The sequence below is a fragment of the Micromys minutus genome, assembly GCF_963924665.1.
Source record: "Micromys minutus genome assembly, chromosome: 18".
In the NCBI taxonomy this organism is placed as follows: domain Eukaryota; kingdom Metazoa; phylum Chordata; class Mammalia; order Rodentia; family Muridae; genus Micromys; species Micromys minutus.
Genome location: NC_137953.1, coordinates 19,315,219 through 19,335,710, shown reverse-complemented (window position 1 = coordinate 19,335,710; position 20,492 = coordinate 19,315,219). Strand labels below are relative to the sequence as shown.

General features: G+C 38.3%; 1 protein-coding gene across 3 annotated transcripts in view; it reads left to right on the top strand.

Annotated features, from left to right (window-relative positions):
- The window catches only part of GRID2 (glutamate ionotropic receptor delta type subunit 2), a gene marked incomplete at both ends in the record, with an annotated part of 1,350,985 nt that overhangs the window by 615,456 nt on the left and 715,037 nt on the right, over positions 1 to 20,492 (top strand). For 2 of the 3 annotated variants that reach the window (XM_080932483.1, XM_080932482.1), the window contains one exon: positions 13,558 to 13,842. The exons of the other annotated variant lie outside the window; for it this stretch is intronic. In XM_080932483.1, coding sequence (XP_080788609.1) covers positions 13,558 to 13,842 — 285 coding nt within the window. The remainder of the gene's footprint in view (positions 1 to 13,557; positions 13,843 to 20,492) is intronic. 3 annotated transcript variants of the gene reach the window in all.

The following is a 20,492-nucleotide window of genomic DNA, read 5'->3' as shown; positions in this document are numbered from 1 at the left end:
TTCTGAATCTTTTTGCTTTTCCTCCCTTTCTTGTTTAAGTAACTCTATCAGCGTCTTGAGGCATGTTTTCAGGTCTGTGTCTTCTTTCTCTGGAGTGTTTGGAATTCCTATGTTTGCTACTATCGGAGAGCTGGGTTCTGGTGTTGCTAGATTGTCTTGGTTTCCTTGGGATATACTCTTTCTCTTTCCTCTTGCCATTTTGTTGTCAGTGATATGTTCTTGCCTTTCCCTTGTATCTGGTCTGTGTCCCTGGTACACTTTCCGTGTGCACTCCTCAGAGATCTCTCTACTCCCCAGCAGCCCAGGTTCTGGGTGGCAGCTGGGACAGGCTCTGCTCTGCGTCCTGAAGTCACCCCCGGGTGGGAACAGACGTTCCTAAGATCTGTTCCTGGTCACAGTAGCTCAGCCTGTACGAGCCGCCTTTCCGGCTGGTGGTTGGGCCAGGCTCTGCTCTGCGTCCTGAAGTCGTCTCCGGGTGGGAACAGAAGTTCCTAAGATCTGTTCCCAGTCACTGGATCGGGGAGGACAGGGCAGGTCAGGGCAGGGGGTGCCCTTTCTGTGTGCACTCCGCAGAGATCCCTCTGCTCCCCCGCAGCCTAGGTCTCCCACTCACCAGTTGCTCAGCCTGTACAAGCCGTCTTTCCGGCTGGTGGTTGGGCCAGGCTCTGCTCTGTGTCCTGAAGTCCTCTCCGGGTGGGAACAGAAGTTCCTAAGATCTGTTCCAGGTCACAGTAGCTCAGCCTGTACGAGCCGCCTTTCCGGCTGGTGGTTGGGCCAGGCTCTGCTCTGCGTCCTGAAGTCCTCTCCGGGTGGGAACAGAAGTTCCTAAGATCTGTTCCCAGTCTCAGTTGCTCAGCCTGTACGAGCCGCCTTTCCGGCTGGTGGTTCTCATCATTCTCCTTTATTAAGAGAATTCCTTATTCCACTGAAGTCATCTCATTAAATTGTGAGACTCCACACTCAAAAGGTAATCATTTCCCAAAGCCCAAATATCTACTATCAGCCACAAGGATTCAGTGAAAACACGGATTATAGGGAATACGTCCAGTTAGAATGACATAGTTTTATCTCAGACTATAAAGAAGAACCAGTCTGGTTTTTTTTCTATTTTTTTTTCTTAAAGAGTTCTCTATCTATTTCTTCTCAAAATATTCTTTTTATTACTTCTCACCAAACCAAACCTCCTTCTCAAAGTATATCTTAGATATTCACCCAGCAAACCTTTCCTAAACATGGTCTGTTTATTTTATTTTAATATTTTATACTTTATTTTTAGTCTGGTAGTTATAAAGTGGTACTGTATTAGCCACTATCCTCATTGTTGGGACAATATCTCTGACATAATTGAAGTAGGATATATTTCCTGTCACAGCTTCAGAAGACTGAGGCTGTGTTTCATTGGTCCCAAGTGCTTGGGGAGAATATACATGTAAAGTTTGAGAAATGAGATACTTTACATCACATCAGACAGGAAGAGGAATGGAAGGGGTCAATGCGGACCGGGGAAGACCTTCAATGTGCATTCTCAGTGACAGCCTCCTCGACTTAGGATACACCACCTAAAGATGGCACAGTCTCCTAGGATAGCATTACATTACATTCAGTACATGCTCTTATAGAGCAGTGATTCTCAACCTTCCTATAATCCTTTAATACAGTTCCTCATGTTATAGTGTGCCCAACCATAGAATTATTTTTGTTGCTACCCCATAACTTTGCTACTGTTGTGAAACATAATGTAAATATATAATATCCAGGATATCTGGTATGCAACCCCTAGTGGGGTTGCAACCCACAGGTTGAGTGTCACTTCTATATAGGGCATTTCACTTTGAAACCATGAGGGGGACTCCTCTGGCCATACTTAATAAACAATCCTCATGTTTTAAGTTTCCAATGTCAATTCAAGTCACAATAATGTATATTACATAGTTCAGGGCCAACCTTAATGCATGTAATATTTACATATTTAGCTACACTTTTACTAAGTAAATATACTTTCTACTTTATTAGAATGTGGTTGCCTAGATATTCAGTGAATCTATGGTCCTCTAGGGTATGTGTGTTTAAGCACACTGTCTGTAGTTGATTAGAATGTGGTGGCCTATATACTCAGTGAACCTATAGCCCTCTAGTGTATGTGTATGTACTTATATATACATATATGCAGTCCCTTTCAGACACACATACAATGTATTTTACAACTTATGTAGAAGAGAAAGAAAGACATGAATACTGAGAACCTTGGTCTTTTGGAAGCTCATCTCAGATTTCATGCTATAGTTTTCAGGGATTATATCCCTGTTTCCTAACCAGGACCAGCAGAGCAAAACTAACTCCTCAGCTACTGCACAGTGTCACAGCTTGTAAAGCACATAGACCTTGCTCCCTAGAGAAACAAAAGTGCTTCTTACATTGCTCAGAACAGTATTAGTGAAACTGCAATGCAGAAACAGATGTCAGGGGACGATGGTGAGTAGATCCAAGTGCCTTTCATGCTACTTGACACATAATCATGAGTGTGCAGGGACAGCAGTCCAGGATTTATTAGTGGTAAGTGAGAGTTCCCTTCTGCTGTCACCTTATCTTCATTAAAGTAAAGCAACAAATTAAAGACCGAGGACAACAAAATTAAAATCGCCTTACAATAAATCGAGACAAATAGACTACATTATAATAATTATGAGTCTGGATAGCTCCCAAAAAATACCTTGAACTGGAATAGCTATTTTAAAACAACAAAACAAGCCTAGTTCAACATCACTGAAGGTATATATTTTCAAATGAGCATTTTCAAGGCACTTAAAAAAAATGAATGCTTACAAATAGTAGCAGGCTTGCTGATAAGCTGTAACTGCAAAAGCTTCCAACTAGCACCAGGTATGCTGTAATGAATATCATGCTTTAATGCACTGTTCAGGATAATGCATTGACACTTGTAAGACATGTGCATTGAGGTCTTCTGGGGGCAGAGCACATAGGAGTAGGAAAGCAGCTGGTCTCCCCACTGCTTCCCTGTGCTAATCCTATTACCAGTGAATAGCACTACTTCTCAGTAGAGTGCACTGGGAATACCAAACAGCAGCTTACTGTGAATGGATTCTCCTGCCTCCTTGTGCTTACCTGGAACTGAGCAGAACTAGGACCAGAGGGACTCCACTGTAAGGAAATATATAACAGCAGGGTACCCAAGTTGGGATGAGGATCCTAAGGGTCCTCCATTTAGTGAGACACCAAAGGAAAGAGAAAAACTGGGTGGGAGAGGGGGGAAGAAGCACAGCTCAGAAGAAGAATCTCTACCATATTCAGTCCACTCTGAAATGCAGTCTGAATCCAGTGGGAATGATCTGAGAAATGAATTGAAAATCAAGAGGATGGAACTATTCAGTTAGGAGCAGCTGAATCCTTTGGCTGAATTGGTATACCTGAAGTACAGGAGGAAATGCACCAGTCTCTTCCAGTTCCTTGAACTGTGCAGTCCTTACACAAAGCACTATGAAATCATAAGCCCCAAGCAGTGGCAAAACCAGGAAGTTTTTTGTTTTTTTTGTTTTTTTTTTTTTTTTTAGTATGTGAAAGTATAGGAAAAATGAGGCAGAAAAGCAAACTCCACCTTCACAGGCTGAGACTTAACTGGATCACAGTGGTCCTGAACTCTTACTTGGATAAAGGCTGAGCACGTTTAGAGGGTTGGGAGACAGGAATGTGTACATGCACATACTAAAGGGGAGCTACAAGGAAGGAAAAGCTCTTTATTGTGGTTTAACAGCTTTAGGCATGTTGTTTCTGCACGTGAAATGAAACAGTCTGAGCCCCAGTGACTCTTCACGGCTAGGCTTTGTTACCCGGTTCTCCTGACTCAGTTCCTCATGACCTGAGGCTTTCATTCATCATGGGAAAGACAAAAAAAAAAAAAATGTATACTGACTCATGTGCTTTGTGTTTGCATTAGCAAAAAAGGACTGCAAAAATCACTGTAGTTAATGTGCATAACAGGGGGAGGTAAACAGAATGAGATTTCAATAAAATATCAGGGCTAGAGAGATGGGTCAGTGGCTAAGAGCATTTGCTGCACTTACAGGGGACAGGGATTGGTCCCAGCACATACATGGCAGCTCAGACCGGTCCAACTCCAGTACAAGGAGCTTTGGTGTCTTTTGGCCCCGATAGGCTCCGCACATGTGCACAATGCACATACATGCAGGCAAAACAACACTCGTCTACCTAAATTAGAACAAAAACAGGACTAAGCAGAGGGACATTTCAATAAATTAACTCAAACTCAAGAAAGGAGATTATGAAGGTCAGAACAAAAGTCAATGAAAAAGAACAAAAAGTAAACCAGAACATCAATGAAATCAAATGTGGTTTCTTTGAGATAATTGGTAAATTGCTAAACAATTAGCCAAATTGATCGGGAGCAAAGAGTTATTATATAAATTGCCATAGGGAATGCTATAAATCTCATAATGTAGATGAAAAGAAAAGGCTCTTTAAGGTGTGCCACCTACCAAAGCTCACCCAAGAGGAACTAAACTAGTTACCTTTATAACTACCTTAAATAAACCTTAGTAGTTATAAAGTCTAGGTTCAAAGGCTTAATTGGTGAATTCTAACAAACAATTAAGTAAGATGTGCCCTCAAATACATTTACATACACACACACACACACACACACACACACACACACACACACACACACACATACACAAGCTTGTGCCCACTTCTAGAAGGCTGAAACAGCTGTGTCTACATGGTAATATTTACCAAGATGCGCAGCATCCCTGAAAGGACAGTTTACCATTTGGAAGACAATCTAATAATCATTGCTAGGTAACTAAAAAATTAATATGATGTGGGTATTTGTAGATGGAGACAGGATTGTAAGAATTTTGTGTACCACGATTCTTTCCAACCTATGGACAGTTATTTGGGTTTGATTTTGAAGAATTGGATTTGCAAAAGAACCCTCTATGTTTCTCACAGAGATTCCTCCAATGCTAATTTCCACAGAGCTATAGTTAAATTGTGGTGGATAATCTGCTAATGTGATGCATACTGTTAAGTGAATTATATTGTTCATGGTTCGTTAGCTTCTTACATATAACCCCTATTCTCTCCTGCTGGGGTACCACATTTTATTTGTCTGTCAATCATCCTTAGTCTTCTTTAGTTGCACTAGTGTCTTTACCTTTTGTTGAAGAGCTTTCAAAACATTGGGTTGGTGTAATTATTTGAGGGGTGGGAAGTAAATTCAACCATATTAACTTGGCACGTTTTATCAGTTGCATTAGTAGTTATGAGACTGAGTGAAGAAATGGACAAGCATTTTAAGGAAAGAGTTGTTTCTAGTACAAGTACCAGTTCGTGTGAAACACATTCATATGGAGAAGCAGGTAGATGAAATGACAGTAAAGCCTTTGTGTTTTGTTAATGCTATTGTACAAAGATGGCTGTGAGTAAGAAAGCAAAATGGACAGATGACTAGTTATTTTTTTACCCAAATACAGAAACTTGAACACTTTGTTTTTGATTCTTTACCCTCTTGAGACAGAACTTACCTATCCCAAATCTCCAACTCTCTAATTAGCTAAACTTAATCTTGAACCTCTCATCCTCTTGTCTCTACCTCCCAACAGCTGGTGTCTCAGAACTTCACCACTATGCCTGAGTTTCTGGGGCTGAAGGCTAAACACAAGGCTTATTAACATACTGTGTCAGCATTCTACTAACCTAGCTATACTGGAAGGTCTAACTCAAAGTAGCTTTTAGAGGATGATTTGGTATATATTTTCATAAGATATAATTTGTTAACACATATAGTCATATGTTTTAGAAACAACTTGGAAACCAAGACATTTCCTAATATAAAGACTAACATTGTTATTATTCTAATTCCCTTTTTGACACATGTGGTATAGTTGCCTATATGTGTGTTTGTCTATTCAGGGGAGGAGGTGGAGAGGAGTCAGGGGAATGGAGGTTCCTCTGTGATAATAGGATGCTCAGAGGAGCTTGGCTTGCCCCAGAGGACTGTGAGCAAGGACAGGTGATGGTTAGGGAAGCTCACCTGTATGGTCTGATGAAGGTGAGAGATGTGCATGTGAGAGAGAGGAGGATAGCAGCTGCTCGGGGCAGCTTGGCTTGCTGCTGAGAACCCTCGTATCTTTTAAGAATAGAAAATTTGATAACATCTACAACAATACCAATGAAATCTATAACATGATGAATGAGGTTTCAAAGTTAGAGGTATAACCCAATGTAGAATATCATTCTTACCAAAACCCTGTTTAGGCTTCACTCTTTGTCATAGTGGGTTCTAAAGATTAAACTGGGCTTTTAACAAAGATACCATTTTCCATGCACTTGGTCCATAGATTTCCCTGCTGCATCTTGTGCCAGCTGAACATCTTTTATGAGTGTGGGGCTGGGAGGGCTTTGCTTGAGACAAGCCGATTCTTTATCATTTTGCATGTTGCACTAAAAAGCTTTCTAAAATGTATGAAGTGTGATGCTGCAGCAGGTAAGAGGGTGACGACATATACAATCATTGCCAAGCCTCTGAAGAGCTACAAGTGTCATAGATTTAACATGCGTAAATACTGAATAACAAGAGAACGCTCTCAGTACTGCCTAGCCCGCAGTTCCTGTCTGTGTACTCAATAAACGTGTCTTTAAAACCAAAGACACTTTAATACACAACAAAAATATATGCACCACAATGTTCATAGCGGCTCTATTTATAATAGCCAGAAGCTGGAAGGAACCCAGATGTCCTTCAGAAGACGAATGGATACAAAAATTGTGGTACATATACACAATGGAATACTACTCAGCCATCAGAAACAATGACTTAACCAAATTCTTAAGAAAATGGCTCCATCTAGAGAAGATCATCCTGAGTGAGATAACCCAGTCACAAAAGAACAGACATAATATGCAGTCACTGATAGTGGGATGCTAACCCCAGAGGCTTGCACTCCCCCAGAAACAACTCACAGACTGTATGAAGTCCAAGAAATAAAGAAAAAAAAAAAAAAAACCAAAGCCAAATAAACAAAAATAATAATAATAATAATAATAATAATAATAATAATAATAATAATAATCACTGAAGACAGATACTCTACTCATATGTAACAGGAAAAGGGATAAAACTGATTTATGTAAGCTATTCTTTATGTTATTTATAAACACCTTTTATAATGTTTAGTTAAAATTGTAAGGAAATCAGTATTAGTTGATGAATTTACATTTTTTACTTGAAAATTGATTTTCATACCCATGCCAGCACCTGACTGTAGAGAGGGGACCAGAAGTTCAAAGTCATCCTCAGACCTAAGAAAAGTTTGAAGCCACCCAGAACTAAGGAAGAGTCGGTTTAATGCTAGCAATGCATCCCTACTGCCATCCGGGTGCAGGGGCATACCTTTGAATCTGATGATATGAGAAGCAGAGGCAAAATTAAGAGCAGGCCAACAACCTAAATCACATGATGAGTTTCTAAACACAAGCCAGAGGCACAAGATAAGTGTTTCAAACCTATGTGCAAGACTGGACCTACACTGAGGCATGTTTGTGAATTTGTGGGACCAGCCTGAGCTCTACAGAGAGTCTGTCTCTATCCCTATCCTACATTCACAGCAGGGAAAACCACCAAGTAAAGGATGTGACTCCCTAGTATGTACACAGTCCTGGGTTGAATGTCCAGCTCAGCACATGGTTGTACACTTCAGCACTTAGGAAATAAAGACCCAAGGATGAACCAAGTCCATTTGCATTTATTGGGAATGTTATGAAATATTCCTAAGGTTTTCTCTATGCTACTCGAGCACTTGATATATTGGACTATATGCCCAGCCTAGCATTTTTCCTTCTGTTCTTTGAGCTGACCCAAGTTGAGCTCAGATTTATGTCTTAGCCCAGGCTGGCCTTGAAACTAATTCTACCTCAGCCTCCTAAGTACTCTCATACAACGTAGCATACATAGAGAGCACAGGTGTGTACAGATCCTGAAACTATAGTCCCTGAATCTAGAGGACAATGTAGAAAATGGTAAGTTGAGGCTAGATTGGACTACATACTAATTTTTTGATTCTTTGGCTAGACTGTGCCACATGAGAACAAACAATAACAAAAATAAAACAGAAGGAAAAAAGAGAAAAGAATGAATATAGGAACCAAAGAAAAGAGGAGGAGGAGGTGGAGGAGGTGGCGGTGGAGGAGTAACTCAAGGATCATTTCGGGGGCTAGAAAGATGGCTCTGAGGTTAAGAGCACTGGCTGCTCTTCCAGAGGTCTGGAGTTCAATTCCCAGCAACCACGTGGTGGTTCACAACCATCTAGAATGAGATCTGATGCCCTCTTCTGGCCTGCAGGCATACATGTGAGCAGAATGCTGTATACATGATAATTACTTTCTTAAAGTCATTTGGACATTTAAACTGGAGCTAGGAGGCCACAGTTATTCAAGCTTTCAGTCGGCCCCTGAGTTTAGAACTGCTGTGGGTTTAGAACTGCAGTGAGTTTAGAGCTGCAGTGAGTTTAGAACTGCAGTGAGTTTAGAGCTGCAGTGAGTTTAGAACTGCAGTGAGTTTAGAGCTGCAGTGAGTTTAGAACTGCTGTGAGTTTAGAGCTGCAGTGAGTTTAGAACTGCTGTGAGTTTAGAACTGCAGTGAGTTTAGAACTGCTGTGAGTTTAGAACTGCAGTAAGTTTAGAGCTGCAGTGCAAACATGCAGACACCTGTCTCCTTCCATGTGCAAACTGAAACATTGTTACATCGCTAACCTTTGGGGACCTTTCAGTACAATGGATTCCTCTTCTTTCAAGCTACCCAGAAGCAGAGGCAACACAGAATCTTGCCTTGATTCTGCCAACAGTTTCTCTCTCCTCAAAGTCAGGAATCAGACAGCCTTGGATATACTAGATAATCTAAGGTCATTTTTTCCATTTCAATTGCTTCAATTTGCCAAGCCTGGTGGCACAGGCTTTCAATTCCAGAAATTAGGAATCTGAGACAGGTATGTCTCTGAGCTTGTAGGGCCAACCTGGTCTACTGAGTTCTTTTTAGAACAGCTTGTACTACATAGCGAAGGCCTGCTTGGAAAAAAAACAAAAATCAAATGTTTCAATTTAATCAGAATGTCCAAGTCTCATTTGCTGTTGAAAGCACTATTTTCTTCTCAGTGTCCAAAGAACAATTTGGAGGAAAAGTTATCTTATGATAACAAATAAAATTCCTGTCTTCAAAAAGAAATTTAAAAATTAAAAAAAATAAAAAATAGAAGTTGATTTTCATTCTTCTTAATAACTATTGTCTGTTTCACTGTTACTTTCATTGGCTTTTGGGCAAATATTCGGAAGGCAGCAATACATATTTGAGACACTGTTTGTGTATCAGAAATCAAATTAAAAGTTCAAATATGGAATTCAGCCAAATTCTCTCTTACATGTTGTAAGGCACTCTGGCTAATATGACCAATAGTAAAAGACTCTTGAGAAAAAGCAGCTAAAAGCAACTAAAAAAGACCACCCATAAGTAATATGATTTTATTGAAAGGCCAGCAACTGAAAGCTATGCATTTCCTTGATATCTGAAGACTATTTAGCAGAGAAAATAGTAGCGAGGAACCCTAAAGTTCTTTCATAATGCAATAGTCTTTTTTTTTTTTTTTTGCTGCCCTAACAGAAATCAATGGGCATATTTATAAAAAGCAGTCATTTCTCATTAAGCCGAGGAGTTCAAAATCAAGACACTAAAATGGATGAAAGTCTTTCTTACTTGTCATCTGATAAAAATATGGATAAAGAGAATGAAGGAAAAGAGAGAGGACAGCGATACCAAATCCATTCCTTTAGAAGGATTAATTTTCACTTAAGTCATTCCTGAAAATAGATTCTCATGAAACTATTGGGTCCCCTGAAATCCTGCCTTCAATAATACTGTGCTGGGGATTAAGTTTCTACATGTACTGTACATCTTATTATACCATCATCTTATCCACTAAGGGGGAAAAAAACAAGGTGAATAGCTTTAGAAGTAGAAACAATAGTGTGTGTGAACATAATTTGACTTGAAATATAGAATTAAAAGCCAGCTTAATTTCTCTAACTGCTTAGGTCCAAAAGTAGCAAAGTGTTGCTGATTTGAACTGCTGTTATAAAAGGAATTTATTTAAAAGGTGTGCTCTTTCAGCAATTAGAAGATGCCCAAAGCATCTCTGATGTAAAAATCTTCAACTGATAGTGTTATAAACCAAGAAGCTGCTGCATATGATCTGGGTGTATTGATGTAAATGGTATGTAGTCACATACATAAAAAGCATATAGCCTAAAATATCAGTAAATTTGCCACTGAGAAGTCCTTGGCTTGAATGGGGAGACACACAGAAGCACCTATGATCTTCCCAACCCAGATTCTGCCAGCTTCCTCATGTGCTGTTAACTGAATTCTGGAAAACAAAACTAAACGATCCTGGGTTTGAACTGTCAATATTTGAAGTTTCTGCTGAACATAAATTGTCTTGGATCCCCATGCAGCTATCATGGTTTAAGCTTCTGAAGATCAAGGCTGAACAATTAGATTCCTCTGTTTCAACCCCTTAAAGTGTCAGCAGTAGGTTTCCCTAGAGACAAAGTATTTCATGGACCTCAATGGAACTGTTTTGGGGACAACTAGTTCCAATCTAATTGAGCAGGTAACCTCTTAATTCTGACTTCAATTAGACTACATTTGGTTTGTGCTGGCTGAGTTTTGTCAACTTGACACAAATTAGAAAGAGAGGACCTCAGCTAAGGAATTGTCTCCATCAGACTGGACTGTGGGTATGTCTGTGAGACATTTACTGATTGGTTTGGGAAGGCCCAACCCTCTGTGGAAGGTATTTCTTAGGACATTGGCCCTGTGCTAGATAAAGAAGTAAACAGAATAAAGAGTAAATCCAATGAGCAGTGCTTTTCTGTGGTTTCTGAGTTCATGCCTTGGTTGCATTTGATAATACACTGAAACCTGTAAGTAAAATAAATCCCGCCCCAAGTCTCTTTTGTTCAGTGTTTCTAACAGCAACATAAAGGCAAACTAGAGCAATCTAGTTTGTTTGTTTGTTTTGTTTTGTTTTGCTTTGTTTTTTTTTTTTTCAGCCTTGACAATATACAAACTCTAGAGATGTTTTCCCTATAGAGAACTCTGTCTCTTCTCAACTTTCTATGATGATAGAAAGTAGAAAGATATTTATCTCATTACTTAGCTCTGACTTCACTTTGTACAGGTCAGAAATTTTATAACAAGAAAAAATATTTAGTACTCACAGGCTGTGACCCTCCAGTCTCTCCCTGTTAAAAATTTCACAAAAAGATTTTAGTGTTTTTCTTTTTATTTAATGGGTCTTGGAATCTTTTCTAGAATGTTGTTCTAGGGTGTCACCTCATCAATAAGACATAGCATAGCAGTTATTGGGCTTTCTGCTTTTCAACTGTATGACCTTTAAATTTCAATTTCAACCTGATGACATTTTTTATTGTTTGATGATTCCTATTTTGATCACGCATAGATATTTCAAATACTCCTGCTAATCGGGCAATAGGATGGTTATACTAAACAGTGACCTCAAGGTAATTTATAAATCATCTATATATTATTACACATAGGAAGAGATAAATAATAATAATAAAATACAGACCAAGTGTAGCAATACATAGATATAACATTTGGAATATTTTTCACTTGGAATACTTTTCAGAATCAAAAAAACCAGGAGATCAAGGTCATCTTGAACTAAAATTTTGCCAGCCTAAAGGCTGTTTTATGAATCTGTTTGTCTCTGTGCTTTTGTACAAATATCCCTATGGACAAGAGACAAGGGGAAAAGAATCTGGAAGGGGTAAGGAAAGAATATCACTAAAATAAAAAAGAAAGCTAAATAAGAAATATATTTAGGAAAGAAGATAGCAGGCTGAGGATGCTGAACAATCCAGTTGGTCGTGACTACCATGCTTTCTGCTTTGTTACCCGGCTCTATGATTCTTCCGTGAGTTCCTGCACTCACTTTTTTTTTCATTAATGGACTGTCATGTAGAAGCATAATATGAAATAAACCCTTTATCTTACCTAAGATGTGCAGTAACACATTTTGAAGGTGTGCATAATTAACATGTAACTTTGTAAATTTATGTTTCTGAAGACTGAATCCAAATAGTTTTCTTAGAGTGTCATACATGAAAAGCTATAATACATACACTGAAGTTTTCCTTGAAAATTAGAAGCTTATAACTTCTGTGGTTTAAGTTTGAAAACTACTGTTTACTTGGATATTTGTAACGATTATAATGTCTGATTTGAATTCAGTTGTTTATACGTTAAAGCACTTTTCTTATGCTAGAAACTCATATGGTTGAAGTGTATTTCTCCCAAATGTCATAGTATTGCTCACATGGACTTGTAGTCCACATAACCTCTGATAAGCCAGTGCTTGAAAATGTGCCCCCAATAATTAAATATTGACAGAGTATGTATGGAATTACTCATTGATAATAACAGTAAATACACACAGTACTCATATTCTTAGCTTCCAGTAGTTCTCCCTTCAAATCAGCATTCACTACATTGCCAATTCATTCCATGGAAGACTTTAACCTTTTTCCTGTTTCTTTAAGTCTTCAATGATTATATAAACCAATCTATAATAAATTCCAAATACTGAGAAGTTCAGCATAGACTGTCAAAAATTTTTTAAAAAAAGCAAAAAAAAAAAGGTTATTACATCTAATTATTTAAAACATAAATATTTGACATTTTCTGATTTTGCTCTTGAATATTTTTCAAACATTGGCATCCTGAACCATTAATTATCTCTTTTAAAATACTTTTGCTGTGTTTATATTTGATCATCTTTATATTAGATGTAGTTTTAACTATAAAAGAAATAAATTTATATACACAGAAAAATATAAATGAATGCACATCAATCAGAAAGTAGAACTATAAATTGCTCATTTAGATGCCAGAAAGGTATTGTGGTAAAACTTAGTATTTCATTGTCTGTTTATTTTTTTCTTAAGGAAAATGACAAAAAATTATTTTTTCTATTTTATCAAAGGAGAAAATGTCATCACCTTTGAGGACCAATGGTGGCCAAAATTTTGTCTCCCTTATAGCTCACCACTTTAGACATGTACTAGACAGGTATTTTAGTGAATCACAAAACAATTATACAAGAGTAGCTGCTACTAATTGAATTTTTATCATCAAAGAGAGAAATAAGAGACACTGATTTACTTCTAATCCTCAAAATAATTCACCTAGATTCATGCCACTTTGCCCTTCTAAATATGGTCATATTGAGCCAAGAGAAGCTTTGCTCAGCACCACAGAGCTAAGGAAAGCAGAATTCTTGAACTGCATTCCACCAGCACTTCTTAATTCAAGTAATTTTTTTTCATATAGCATGTTTATATATTTGTTTAAAATGTATGTTCACATGACTCTGTAAACCATTGCTTCTCAGAAGGGAGGAATCACACAAAACCCACTTACCTTGGCATTGATGTGCTCTCTTCCAGCATGTGAACTTATGAACCAGGGCATCTTGGCTTTGGTCAGCTCCATCGGTTGCACATCAGCTGGGTCCCTCCAGTCTTTGGCAGATGCCATGCACATCCCCCACCTCTTCATTCAGCGTTCAACAGCCGGGACCCCAAGAAGTGGCTGTGGTCTCACCCGGAGCAACAGAAATGATGACTATACTCTTTCAGTTCGTCCACCTGTCTACTTGAATGATGTCATCCTAAGAGTGGTCACAGAGTATGCATGGCAGAAATTTATTATCTTCTATGACAGTGAATATGGTAAGTGTTTGCAGTCTGGTGAGTTTCATAAGGTAAGGTTTGCGTGTGGAGCAACTTCATTAAATCCTAAAAGAGCTGACGGAACCTACGAACCATTTGTGGTTTTCCTGTTTCTGCTATACCTCAAAGGAACAAACCAGTAGAAGTATTTTCAGTGCCACTGAGCTTGTGCTTTATATTAAATAACTTTGGAGTAAAATAGTAAACATACATACCTGATGGTGTGTATAAGACATACCTATGTTTTATAAAAAGGAGAAAAGAAATGTTTGATGGATATGCAGTCAGGTATGGGAGAAGGTAGTGCCACTGCAGACCCATGCTGAGGCATCTCTTTCTCCAAGAGGGACCAGTCACATATGTTATAGTATAGAATAGAGTTTGTCTAGAGCATGAGGAGGGGAGTTAGAAGAGTAGTACATGAGAAAGGGGGAGAGAGAGACAGACACAGAGACAGAGACAGAGAGACAAACAGAGAGACAGAATAAACGGACAGACAGAGACAGAGAGAGAGCGAAGAGAAGAGAAGAGAAGAGAAGAGAAGAGAAGAAAAGAAAAGCAAAGAAAAGAAAAGAGTAGAAGCTGGACATGAGCACTTAGAGAAAGAGCAGGGAAGGGAATGGTGGGAAAAGAGGGGGAAGCGAGCAGAGGACAGAGGGAGAGAAAGGAGGCAAAGAGAGCAAGAGAGAGCAGAGGGAGTGAGTAGCCCCTTTTAAAGTGAGTCAGGCATGCCTGGCTATTCCCAGGGAACCATGGGGCAGAGCCCAGACAAAATGCTAACACCTATTACCCCAGAAATAGAGTCAAACCCAGCTTGGGTACTAGCTAGACATTGTTTCATAAATGAATAAATAAGTAAATAAATAAATCTGCACCTAATGTTCCATTTAAAAGTCTTTCTTAATAGTCTTGAGTACAATCTATCTTGGCTTTTCAAATAATAGGAAGTTACAAAAAAGTACAATCCTTTAAAAATATTATAATTCTGTGATGGTCACAATGCTGGTGTTGATGCTGGTGTTGATGCTGGTCGTGCTGGTGGTAGTGCTGGTGATGGTACTGGTGCTGATGTTGGTGGTACTGGTGGTGGTGATGGTGGTGGTGGTGATGATGGTTGTTTTGGTGGTGGATGAAACCAGGGCAGATCCTGTAAACTCTTTTCATTGAGTGGCTAAAAAGAAATTCTGAAATACTCATTTAAACACCTATTTACTTAATGTTTTGCCCATTGTAGTTGATGGAAGAGAAAATATCCTCTGCATGCTTTATTCAATGTGCAGTTTTAAAAAAACTGCAAACTAGTGTGAACCAATAATTCTGCATGGTTTCCAGAGGGCAGTGTAATGTGAGGACACAGCAATTCGTCTCAGAATCTTTACATGTGATAATGTATCAAGACAAAATAATATTTTTCATTCTTTTCTGAGGCTCTTCATTTCCTAAGGAGTCTAAAGCCCTTTGGTTGTTGTTGTCCCCTTATTTCTGAGAGTAGCAGAAGTGACTGGAGCTGCACATGATCAAATGAGAATAAATACCCCCCATGATGAATTCACTTAGAAGTGTGTTTCCCTTGAAGTTTCTAAAAATGGTTCTCTTCTTCTGTTCGGTGTCCTGTTTAGAGGATCTTGTTTATCCATTTTTTTAAATTTTGTTTTATGAATAGCATGTTTTTCTTGGCAAATAAGTAAATAAGTGTGGAAAACAAGCAAACATTCAGAGCAATCCTTTTATTCCTCATAACTGGGCTTCAAGGGTGAGAGTCTGAAGAGTGACAGTCAAGTGGGCTGGAGGACAAAGGCAACAAAGCTGAGAACCAGCAGGCTGGCAAAACTCTGCCAAGCAACAAAGCAGAGCCCCCTGGGCCAGCCAGGAAGGGCCCAGGAGCACTAACATTTAGGCCTAAATAGTCAAAGTGGCCTGTCCCTTTGGCAGCCAGAGTCCCTTTAAACTCAATGGGCAGACTTCAGCCAGAGCCTGTGGACTCTCAAGAAACAGGCTTTTTGTCTCTAAGGCGGAAGCAGTACTTTTGTTGTTTAACTCAAAGGATTTAGGGGTCACAGAATAAGGATTAAGAGATTGACATGAACAAAAGAAATAAAAGGAATGTGAAGAAAACAACTGGCACATCAGCAGAAGGACAGATTGGCCTTGCAGTGGGGACACACTGCTAAGATGGTGTGTAAGCACACTGCCTGTCTCTAGAGTCAGGATGCTCAGGACTTTTGCCAGCTTTTGCCCATTACACCGTGCTCTGTTTCATCATTAAATGGCATTCACAGCCTCTGATCAAGTGTAAACTGGACTAATCAAAGTTTAAAACCCAGATCTTTAATGGGAAAAAAACCCAAACAGTCCAATAAAATAAGCATCAGAAAAGTGATTTTTTGATGAAGACACTTTCTAAGCATTAAAATGAGAAATTTACCCTTTGATTGTAAAAGTCGGTAGGATGGAAAATCACTTATTATCTATTTTCAAATCCTGTGAGAGTTGAGATTGGGCTCTCTTAAGAGAAGACACATTATTGACCAGCTGAATGCTGTGTCTGTTTAGCCCCTGTCAGAGTCATTTAACACTTGAGGTCCTTTGTGCTTCTTATGCCTTGGAATGTATAAGGAGCTATGAATGCACCAAGGTTGAATGTACTTCCATTTAAGTACAGGGATGATTTAGGGATAAAAGCCAAAAAAGCATTTTGCCTCTACTTTGGAGATAAACTTGCTTATGACTCACTTAATTTAGAGTTCTGAAAAATGGCCCTGCTAATATCTACAAGATTATCTCCAATAATAACCATTATTTCATAAAAGAAAAAAACCATTAATGCTTACAATAAATCCGGTTAGTAAAAAATGATGAAGGGGTCCTAGATGAATAGCAAGTCCCCAGAGACTTTGTACCTGGAAGAGGGCAGTCATCAGAAACATCATTCTAAGTGTATTAGACTTAAATTTTTTCTTGGTTGTCAGGAATTGCTTCCATTAGAAGTGGATAAAGTATCATTAGTGAATGGAATCAGGCTGGATAATGAGGGTCATAGTTACATTGTTATTAAGTATAATTAAATGAAACTTAGGGCAGAAATAGACCAAATAGAAACAAAAAGAACCAATGAAAGAATCAACAAAACCAAGAGCTGGTTCTTTGAGAAAATCAACAAGATTGATAAACCCTTAGCTAGACTAACTAGAGGGTGAAGAGAGAGTATACAAATTAACAAGATCAGAAAGGAAAGTGGAGACATAATAACTGAAACTGAGGAAATTCAAGAAATCATCAGATCCTACTACAAAAGCCTATACTCCACAAAGATGGAAAATTTGGAGGAAATGGATGAATTCCTAGACAGATACAAGATCCTAAATTTAAACTGGGACCAGGTAAATCATCTAAATAATTCCATAAAACCTAAAGAAATAGAAGAAGTCATCAAAAGCCTCCCAACCAAAAAAAGCCCAGGTCCAGACAGGTTCAGTGCAGAATTTTATCAGACATTTATTGCGAACATAACACCAATACTCTCCAAACTATTCCACAAGATAGATTCAGATGGAATGCTACCTAACTCATTTTTTGAGGCTACAATAACCCTCATACCTAAACCACACAAAAACCCTACAAGGAAAGAGAACTTCAGACCAATCTCACTTATGAACATTGATGCAAAAATACTCAACAAAATCCTTTCACACAGAATCTAATAACACATCAAAATTATCATTCACCATGACCAAGTAGGCTTCATCCCTGGCATGCAGGGATGGTTTAACATAAGGAAATCCATCAATGTAATCCACCATATAAACAAACTCAAAGAGCAAAATCACATGGTCATCTCACTAGATGCTGAAAAAGCATTTGAGAAAAATCAACACCCCTTCATGTTAAAAGTCCTGGAAAGAACAGGAATCCAAGGTCCATAACTAAACATAATAAAAGCAATATAGAGCAAACCAACAGCCAACATCAAACTTAAAGGTGGGAAACTTGAGGCACCCAAATAAAATTAGGGACTCGACATGGCTTACCACTTTTCCCCTACCTATTCAACATAGTACTAGAAGTCCTCGCTGGAGCAATTAGACAGCAAAAGGAAATCAAAAGAATACAAATCATAAAGGTAGAAGTAAAAACATCACTTTTTGCAGATGACAGGATAGTGTACATAAGCAACCCCAAAAATTCCACCAGAGAACTCCTACAGCTGATAAACAAGTTCAGCAAAGTGGTTGGATATAAAATTAACTCAAACAAATCAGTAGCCTTCCTATATTCAAAGGACAAACATGTGGAGAAAGAAATTAGGGAAAAGATACCCTTCACAATAGTCACAAAAACTATGAAATACCTTGGTGTGACTCTAACTAAGCAAGTGAAGGACCTGTATGACAAGAACTTCAAACCTCTAAAGAAAGAAATTGAGGAGGATCTCAGAAAATGGAAAGATCTCCCATGCTCATGGAATGGAAGGATCAACATTTTAAAAATGACCATCTTACCAAAAGCAATCTACAGATTCAATGCAATCCCCATCAAAATTTCAACCCTGTTCTTCATTGAGTTAGAAAGATCAATGTGCAATTTCATCTGGAATAACAAAAGATCTAGAATAGCGAAATCCATCCTCAACAACAAAAAAACATCTGCAGAAATCACTATCCCTGACCTCAAGCTATATTACAAGGCAATTGTGCTGAAAACTGCATGGTACTGGTACAGAAATAGGCACGTGGATCAATGGAATAGAATAGAAGATCCAGAAATGAGCCCTCATGTATATGGTCACCTGATTTTTGACAAAGGAGCTGTAAACATTCAATGGAAAAAGGACAGCCTATTCAACAAATGGTGTTGGTCCAATTAGCAATCAGCCTGCAGGAGAATGAAAATAGACCCTTTTTTATCTCCTTGTACAAAGCTCAAGTGTAAGTGGATCAATGATCTCCACATTAAACCAGATACACTGAAACTATTAGATGAGAAAGTAGGGAAAACCATAGAACACATAGGCACAGGAGAAAATTTTCTGAACAAACCGCCAATGGCTCATGCTCTAAGGTCAAACATTAACAAATGGGACTTAATGAGATTGCAAAGTTTCTGTAAGGCTAAGGACATTGTCAAGAAAACAAAATGGCAGCCAACAGAATGGGAAAAGATCCTTACCAACTCCACATCAAATAGAGGCCTAATATCCAAGGTATACAAAGAACTCAAAAACCTAGACAACAGAACATCAAACAACCCTATTAAAAGATGGGGTACAGAGCTAAACAAAACATTCTCAATTGAGGAATATTGAATGGCTGAGAAACATCTGAGGAAGTGTTCTACATCCTTAGCCATCAGGGAAATGCAAATCAAAACAACCCCAAGATTCCACCTCACACCAGCAGATTGGCCAAGATCAAAAACTCAGATGACACTGTTGTTGGGGTTGTAAACTGATACATCCACTCTGAAATCAGTCTGGCGATTCCTCAGAAAATTGGACATAGTACTACCTGAAGATCCAGCTATTCCACTTCTGGGCATATACCCCAGAGCCACTCCAATATACAACAAAGATACATGCACCACAATATTCATTGCAGCTCTATTTATAATAGCCAGAAACTGGAAAGAATCCAGATGTCCTTCAGTAGATGAATGGATACAAAAATTGTGGTACATTTACACAATGGAGTACTACTCAGTTATCAGAAACAATGACTTAACCAAATTCTTAAGAAAATGGTTGCATCTAGAGAATATCATCCTGAGTGAGATAACCCAGTCACAAACGAACAGACATAACATGCAGTCACTGATAGTGGGATGCTAACCCCAGAGGGTTTGACTGCCCCAGAAACAACTCACAAACTGTGTGAAGTTCAAGAAAAAAAATTATGCTCAATCCTTACACACTAAGAGAACGTTGACTAATACCAGGTTACATTTTGTTTTACATGTACTTTTTGCTCATTGTAACTAGTAAGACCTTAATGCAGAGTATCAAACCTTAAAAAAACTGCTTAAAAATTTGTACATTTATCTTTGTTTTTTTAAAATAAAGTTCTTCAATTAAAAACAAAAACAATACCACACACACCTACCTATTCTAACCAACCCTGTCCCCAGGGCTCACCTACAGCTAAGGGTTGTACCCAGCAAAAAAAAAAACCACAAGAAAGTATAATTAAGTTGTTTGCTTAAAATAATGTGTATATGCATGCATATATATGCATATATATATACATGTATATACATATTTATGTGCATATAAATTATGTTAATATGTACACATTATATAGAAGTATATATGTATATATACCCATATATCTTTTATAGAGAAAAGCAGTGTGTGTATATTTTCTCTATGCAGTTCATTAATGATGTACTTTTCTAATGAAGTATTCAATTATGTTTAAAGGTAGTCTAACAAAGAAACTACACATCATCATCGATACTATGTACGTGGATCAAAAACATTTGAAAAGGATGGAAACTTTATTTGAGGGAATGAGTCTAAGCCTTTATTTTCCAAAAGGCTTGAGAGCGAGACTGTGTGGCTAAGCTTTAAGAAGGTGCAATATGTGAATTTCCCAGCTCTTCTTACTATGTTACCAGGTAGGATAGGTTTGAAAATGTGATTTAGAATGTATGTTTAC